The following is an 8377-nucleotide window of genomic DNA, read 5'->3' as shown; positions in this document are numbered from 1 at the left end:
CCTCCTCCAAATTGCCGTGATCAAGATCAATCGATGGCAGTTCCTCATATCGGTCTAATCAAGATCAATCAATGATAGTTCCTCATCGTTTAATGTCAACTAGTCCCAGTATTCAGTTAGTTCCTCTATCATACTCCCCCCCAATTCAGAACATTGGGGAAATAATTTTACATCTTGTGATAATAGGCCGTAAAGTTCAGAAAACTCCACATTTTCCTTCTCTATAGGAGACATAAGAGGAGACTCGTGTAACTCGAAAATCAAAATCTGAGAGTGATTGTTAATTCTGTATAAAGTTCTTTTATATGCAAGCAGGCATGGATGATACATTATCCCTATTGTTGGTGTGATAATATTTAATTTGTAATATTTAAAATTTAAACTTTTTTGTATAAATAAATTATGTCATATCAAGTTATCAACAATGTAAAGGGTGTGTCTTTAAGACTAGTTTGTAAATATAATTTTTCTTTTATAAAAGTTGTTTTTGTTTTCTCATTAAAATCTAAGAAAATGATTGGATTAAAAGTTTTAAAAATTACAATAGGAAATCAGAAATCAGTTTGAGATTAAAAAATGTTTGGAATAAAGTTGAAAATTTTCTATTTTTTATTTTTTGAAAAAACTATAGATGCTAGCCAAACACAGCCTAGTCCCTACTCCGGAATTGCATAATCCATCAAACAAAGTGCACTTTATCCCTGCTTCGGACTCGCATAATCCATAAAGCAAACAGAACCCGCCACAACAGAAACCCTAATCTGCGCGGCTGCGCCCCCCGTCCCCATATAAACAACCTCAAAGCAAAACCCTCGTAGCCCCCGAGCGTAGCAGACAGAGACGGACCAAGAAAATGCAGATCTTCGTGAAAACCTTAACTGGGAAGACTATCACCCTCGAGGTCGAATCCAGCGACACCATCGACAATGTTAAGGCCAAGATTCAGGACAAGGAAGGTACCGTACTCCTTCATTTTCTCTTTCAAGGAATCGGTTCCCTATCGGATCGAACTGGTGGTTGTTGTTGTTGTTGTTGTTCTTCTTCTCCTTCTTCTTTTTTTAATTTTTTATAGCTTCTTAATTTCTCAGGTATTCCGCCGGACCAGCAGAGGCTGATCTTTGCAGGGAAGCAGCTCGAGGATGGCCGTACCCTCGCAGATTACAATATCCAGAAAGGTTAGTTCATTTCTCGGGCGTGTTTGATTAGATTAATGCAAGAATCTGTTTGGTTGGAGGGGAAAGAGAGGGAAAGAGAACGAAAGCGATTGCTGTAATATATTGTTTTAAGTTACTTATGAAAAAACGTAATTGAGCTATGTAACGATGCGAGCCTAGAAGAAAAGCCAGATAGATTTGAAGTAAGGGCTGCAAGATATTTTGTTTCTGTTTATCTTAGAGTTAATTAACTTGATGAGGTGATGGATAGAGCTTACCTCTGATGAAGGAAATCTTTGGATGCTTTTAATTTAGAAATATTCAGATTTTTATAATTGAAGCACCTCTTAGGAAGTTTATATAACCAAGGGAATGGTTAAACTGGTGGTGGATTGATATGATGTCTTCTGTTTTTTAGTTTCATGAGATTTCATTCCGAAGCAAATTCCTTTCCAACTAGTTGTAATGTGAATGATTACGTTATGTGATCGATTTCTAAATCTTCTGTTTTCATTTTTTTAAAATTTTTAATTCAATTTAAACGACCTTGTGCAGAGTCAACTCTTCATCTTGTTCTGAGGCTTCGAGGTGGCATTATTGAACCATCTCTGATGGCATTGGCCAGGAAATACAACCAGGAAAAAATGATCTGCCGCAAGTATGTTTATCATTTATTTGTTATTTTATTAAGAAGTTGAGACTGATTGAGCTTTATATTTTTATAATCATAGTTGGCAATGATTTCTTTCTATTTGGCAATGATTTCTTTCTATTTGGCACTCAGGGCTATTCTTAACTTGTTGGAATTAGTGACGAAAACCACATTATTGAATAATTGTAATTATCTCTTGTCTTAAGCCTCGACTGGTGAAGTATGTTTAATGGATATAAAGATTGGTTGTGTTTTAAACTAGTCTCAATAAACGGATTTGTGAATACGTGTCACTTGATGGTCAGAATTATGTGCTTAAAAGCTGTTCTTGCACGGTTTCCAGAAATTTTCCTTATAAGAAAAAGGGTGCTGCTATCAGCCCCATGAGTTTGCCCCCTCAAACTTACCACTAGTACAAATTGTACTTTTTATTTTTTTTATTTTTCTTTCAAACATTTTTTAAACACCTTTAAACATTTTTTAAAAATAAAAAAAATACTCCACTTCACTAATATTCACTTCCTTAACTATTAAGAAATTAAATAAATAAGATACCCGAGCAGCAACTTTGAGGAGGCACACTTATGGGGACCAAGTATAATTTTCCTAATAAAAAAAAAGCCAAGTTTCCTCCTAACAATGAATTTGTAAATGGTTATGGTGCTTCGAGGCTCATCGAAAAAAAGAGAGTAATTGATTATGGCTTCATGGTGAAATGACTACAACACTTTATGCCATGTTAACTTTGTAATGCCTTTTGTTTTACTTGGAACTTATTGATTCTTGACTGTTCACCAAATGCAGTTTTGCCATTCTTTTCTCCATTTTCTGTCTATGATTGATGCTGTATACATGCAATTGATCTGACTATGCCCTTCATTTTAACACGTCAATCTTATGCTTTTATCTCATGTTTTGTATCCTGAAAGTTATTCTTACTGTGTTCTTTGACATGGGATATCTACCTGTACATCTAGAAGTTATCAGCTATGCGTTAATTTTTGAAAATGAATTGTCTTGATAAAATGTTTCCAGCTTCCTTTCTATAGCAACCAAAATCCCTATTTTAATGCTTGCCAAACCATGTAATTACTTGGTTTTTTAAATGCTTGATGCTGTGCTGTTTGTCTTGCTCCCATGTGTTTTGCGATAAATTTATTTCTGAATTTTTTAAATCCGATTTTACAGATGTTATGCACGGTTGCACCCACGTGCTGTCAACTGCAGGAAAAAGAAGTGTGGACACAGCAACCAGGTACAACAGTTATTTTTCATTCTCTCTCTCTCTCTCTCTCTCTCTCTCTCTCACATATAATTTAAAAAAAAAAAAACTGAAAAAATGTTCCATACTACTTAAACTGCAGCTGAGGCCAAAGAAGAAGATCAAGTAGAGTAGTGGGTGTGAGGAAAAATTGCTAACCATTGTAGTGGGTCGCTGGATGTCTTATCTGAACGATGGTAGCATCAAACAGTTCGCTAGTAGAATTCTAGAAATCAGACATGTAGTACAGTGTTACTTAACATGCCTTGGAACTTTTTGGGCGTTGAATATGCCTTGACATTTTGAGTCATTTTTTTGGTGTTGAAATCAAAACTATGCTTTTGTTTAGTTTTATGTGGGTTCTGTTGCTTAAGTATGTTTGTTTGGTCCTTGAGCTCTTCAATTTTGAGGCGTTGGAATGAAAGACTGTCTGACTGTGCAAGGACGGATTTTATGGGAATCTTGAGTCGTCAATCCCTCTTGATTTGAATCTCTCTCTAGTAAAATGGCATGTCCCCTAATTTGAAGTTCGTCGCTGGATGCTATTTTTAAACTTTATGCTGGATTTTATGCTCCCAAGTACAAGGATCACGACGACTTACGAGTGTTCGCTCGAGTATGTTGTAGATTAAAGGATAGTAGATCTGACATTTTTTTTTTTATCTAAAAGAAAAAGTCAAGAAGAATGATCGGAAAGCCTTAAACTTTTAGTTTTACAAAGTTTTAAGTATTAGAAAAATATTTGGTCTATACATAATCTTGTACAAAAAAATTTATAACCTAGCATGCCTTTAGTGTGAACCGTCATATACATTACAACACAAATAACTTTTCAGTTTGACGGACCACATTGGTCACGTTAATTTGTTAGACAAAGATTTAAATATAGACCTAGCACATCTTATAATATTATAACTTTTTCATGTTTTATAAACGAAAGTATTAATGTCATAACTAGAAAGAGAGAGATAAATGGTAAGTCTTTTTCTTATATGTATAAATTAATGTCAGGTTGTTTGGTAAATTAAGTTAATGAACAAAGCCGGATTAGAGTTTTGGTCAAACTTATGTAAACAGACTTGTTGAGTAGTTTTCTTTCTTACTAACTTTCAAACCGGGTAGAGAGAAATCAGAGCTTCTCTATCTAGGAAGCGGGAGACAAATCCTGCACTTACTGTTGCTCAGTTTTCACGTAATTATCTAATACACAGAAAGGGTTTCTAAACATTTGCATTCATAGTTTTGATCGAACCCTTCTCAACATCATTCCAACTATCAACCACTTCAGTTACAGCTTCAATTCCAGATGAATATGGACTCTCTCATCCTTCAAACGAAAGCAAATTCATGGCACGATCTTAATCTTCAACCTGCTCCAGAGACAGCAAAAATTATTTCAGATAAAATCCTGATAGGAAGGTTAATAGTAGATAGACCCTTGAACAAATATACAATTCATTTTAATATTAAAGCCTCTTAGAACTTCATCCAAAACTTTCTCATTGAAGACATGGATATAAATAAATTTATATTCACCTTTAGAAACCCTCAAGATAAGTTCAGAGTGCTTAATCAAGTCCCATGGAATATCAAAGGGCACCTGCTTATTCTAAAACCTTGGTCCCGGATGCAACTCTTCATGAAATCAGCTTAAATCATGCAACTTTCAATATACAAATCCATGGTTTAGCCCTTGATCATATAACTCTCAATAATGCAATAGAAATTGGGAAAACACTTGGTAATTTGATTAAGGTGAAGGAAGACCCTCTTTATGGATTGGCTTTCAGAAAATTTATTAGAATCAAAGTTGAGCTAGATATTACAAAACAACTCTAACAAGGGTTCATGATGCTAAGGCTCGGCAACCACGAAATATGAAAAATTTGGCTCGACAACCACTCCAACAAAAATGAAAAATTATCAGACTTTTGCTATGCATGTGGAAGGCTTGGTCATTCCCAGATTTTATGTGGTTTTCTAAGCTCACCCCCAACAAGGCTAAAGTATGGCTCATGGATCAGAGCAGAATTCAATAGTAGTCTTGATAACATTCAGGCATTTCATCAAACAGATAGTGGGCAGTATGAAGAAAGAAAGCATATAGAAAATCTTACTCCTTTTGTCTCACCCATTGGCAGTTACAACAAAGGAAAACAAATAAGTAATGCAAGTAAACAACATGAAATTGCTCTGAGAGGCCAGAATAGTCTTACCGGTGGTCATTTTGAGAAAGCCTCTGCCAACAAACCGGAATTACAGCATTTTCTTCCGTCTCCTTCGAGCTCCCAGAAGCCAGGCGAAAATTCCATGAGAACAACACCAGCAACACCGTACAGCTACAATGATCCAAGCTCATTAATTCTCTCACCAAGAAGAGTTAATATCTTCACTATTGAGTCAACCACTGAATCTAACAACCTCACTTCAAATCGTAGCCAAATATCCCTTTTGTCTTCAAGTTCAAAGGCGCAGGTAGCAGAAGATTTTAATCCACGGGTGCGAGATCCTCAAAGCTTCATCTCAGCCATCAAGTCAACGAGAAATCACCCACCGTGGAAATCTCAATGGAAACAAATATGCTTGGCAATGCAACGCTAAAAACCTCAGAAGGAAAAATATGGGCTTGGGCTTCATCAGACCGGCCATATTATTGAATCCATGACTAATTTTGAATCCCAAAGGGAGACAAGGCTATTGTTTATGGACCCCCAAGACATATACCCTAAAAGGCCTTAGCATCACCTATTTGGTAATAAGGTCGACTATCTCAATAAATCTTCATCATTAATGGCCCAGGTGTATAGCTCCTCAGCTTCACGTGATCCAGGGGACTCCACGTTTTTTACTTCAAGTCCAGCTCCTGCAAATGTTATGGAATTGCCTCAACATTAGATGAATATTCAATTGATTGAAGATTTAAGTCCTCAATGTGAAATCAGTCCCATGTAAATTGGAATGGCAACAAAAATATCAACTGATCTCATGCAAAGTGAAATCAGTCCCAGAGAGAACCTAGCTACACACATTACACAAGTCCATCAAACAACTCAAGCAATCCTCCCCTCCAAAAGGCAACAGAATGTTGAGCATACTAAAGCTCCAAAAGAAAACTCCCAACGCCTCATCAAAGTGGAGAAAAAAGATCTAAATGAGTGTAGTGCTCCAGAGCTACAAACATATGAAGCTTCAATAGCTCTAACTCTCTTGGAAATGCATTCAGGCTCTTTAGGCAAGGGAAAAAAACTAAAAGGGAAAGCAAAATACAATCTCTACAGCAGACCACCATCACACTCCCAAGGCAAATCCAAATTAGCTAGCGAGGCAAGTTTAAAAATGCCTCCACAAGCCAAGTGAAGACAATGACATGGAATTGTAGGGGTTAGACCATCCCAAAGCAATTAGAAGCTTAAGGGCTAATATTAAGAAATATAACCCGAATGTAGTTTTTTTGTCAGAAACCTTGGTGACAGATGATGGCACCATATCTATTGTAAATAATATAGGTTTCCATCATTTTGTTCACTTTCCAATTGTTTGTAAAAAAGAGGGCTTGTTACTTTTGTGGATTCCAGGTATAGAAATAGAACCTACACATATAAATATTAATGCAATCTCAGTTTTAGTCTATTCTGATCCTATACATCAACCACGGTTGCTTATTATGTATATGCACTGGCCTAATGGAACAACAAAACTAACTTATGGAGCCACTTAGATTCATTATATCAAGCTTTTCTGAGGCATTGGATTTGTATGTGAGAGTGCAATGACCTCATTGATCAATCTGAAAAAAATATGGAGGGAGGCCTATCTCTTATACTCCAAATAAGGGTCTCAAAGCCCCTATGGATAGAAATGGCCTGATAGACATTGGTTATATGGACCCAAAGTTCATATGGACCAACAACAGACAGGGTCAAACACTCATAAGAGAAAGATTAGACTGAGCTATAGCAGACCAAGAGTGGAGACTACTTTTTTCAGATGCTACATTACAACACCTAGCATCATCAACATCAAATCATCATCCATTCTTGTTATATACCACAACTAATATTCGTTAAGCCCCATCTTTCAAGTTTGAAGAATTCTGAACTCGTGAGCTCTTAAGCCATCAAATAATAAGTGAAGCATGTAGTAAATCTCATATGGGCAATCCATCCTACATTCTTAGCAAGAAAATCAAGTCAACCAAAGAAGCACTCAAAGTTTGGAACAAAAATCATTTCGGGCAAATCAACCATAATATTCTTCAGATTGAAAGTGAGATTCTTGAGGTACAAGACAATCTTATGACTCATTCCAATCAAGAAAAAGAAAGATTTTTGCAACATAGACTTCAGAAGCAAAGAGAATATGAAGAAATATTATGGAGACAAAAATCCAGACTCACCTGGCTTACCTCAACGGATTTCAATACCAAAATTCACCACTTGACAACAACCATCCGGAGAATGAATCTCTATCATCGAGGACAATCATCACATATCCCAACATCATCAAGACTGAAAATTTGCTAAAATATATCGATCTCAAAATCGATGTACGCACTCAGTGAGACAATAGACAGCTACCAATTATGTTTTTGGAAGGCTACCCTTAGATAAAATTCCTAGTTACTTTTTGTATATTGATAGTAGAAAGCATCCACCTTAAACTTTATATCTTTAAATTTTATTTTATAATATGCTTGATTAAAAAAAAAAAAAAGAGTAGTTTTCTTTCTTAACAAACCTAACCTAGACTGGATTGGAAGTCTAGAAAGGAGAGATCAGCGTAGTTTTTTTTATTTTTTATTTTATTTTGTTAGTGATCGGCGTAGTATGTTCTTTCAGGATTTGAAGGTTTGTCTAGCTTCGAAAAATTATAATAATATTTGTTTTTGGAGGGCAAGATTAATTTTTATAACATCCATCTTATAAAACATCTATAAAAATTCAAACCCTAAAAGATTTGACATCTGAGCACTCTCATTGGAATATAGTCAAAAGCAAACTCACATTTTAGCTAATAGCACGAGTTTGCCTTTGCCTATTTTATTTAAATTTAATTTTTATATTAGATTATCTATTTACTATTTTTATAATAAAAAAATATTATTAACTTAATATTTTTAATAATTTTCTTATTTAATGTTTTTTTAATTGTCACATTTTACAGTTCTATTATATGTTAATTAATAATCATAATTAAACTTGCCTGGAAACGAAAAACAGAGAGAAATGTTGTGGGGAAACTGAGAGAACCGCCAGCAAGAAATCAAGGGTAAAACAAGAAACCGCCTCAAAAAAGACTGAAGAGAGAGAA

General features: G+C 35.3%; 1 protein-coding gene and 1 long non-coding RNA gene across 2 annotated transcripts; one reads left to right on the top strand and one right to left on the bottom strand.

The window, feature by feature from the left end:
- Nucleotides 1-718: 718 nt before the first annotated feature.
- Nucleotides 719-3415, top strand: LOC121258118 (ubiquitin-60S ribosomal protein L40). The gene is made up of 5 exons (XM_041159492.1): nt 719-956; nt 1089-1175; nt 1710-1812; nt 2995-3061; nt 3171-3415. Exons 1-5 carry the CDS (start codon nt 854-856, stop codon nt 3195-3197), a joined length of 387 nt encoding a protein of 128 aa, XP_041015426.1. The 5' UTR covers nt 719-853; the 3' UTR covers nt 3198-3415.
- A 614-nt stretch (nt 3416-4029) lies between these two features.
- Nucleotides 4030-5633, bottom strand: LOC121257064. The gene is made up of 2 exons (XR_005939148.1): nt 5284-5633; nt 4030-4437 (listed from the first exon to the last, which is right to left on the bottom strand). It is a non-coding gene; the product is annotated as an uncharacterized LOC121257064 (long non-coding RNA).
- Between the last annotated feature and the right edge of the window lie 2744 nt (nt 5634-8377).

Source organism: Juglans microcarpa x Juglans regia, chromosome 3S (assembly GCF_004785595.1).
Source record: "Juglans microcarpa x Juglans regia isolate MS1-56 chromosome 3S, Jm3101_v1.0, whole genome shotgun sequence".
In the NCBI taxonomy this organism is placed as follows: domain Eukaryota; kingdom Viridiplantae; phylum Streptophyta; class Magnoliopsida; order Fagales; family Juglandaceae; genus Juglans; species Juglans microcarpa x Juglans regia.
Note: the sequence above shows the minus strand (reverse complement) of the source record. Positions and strands in the feature narration are given on the sequence as shown.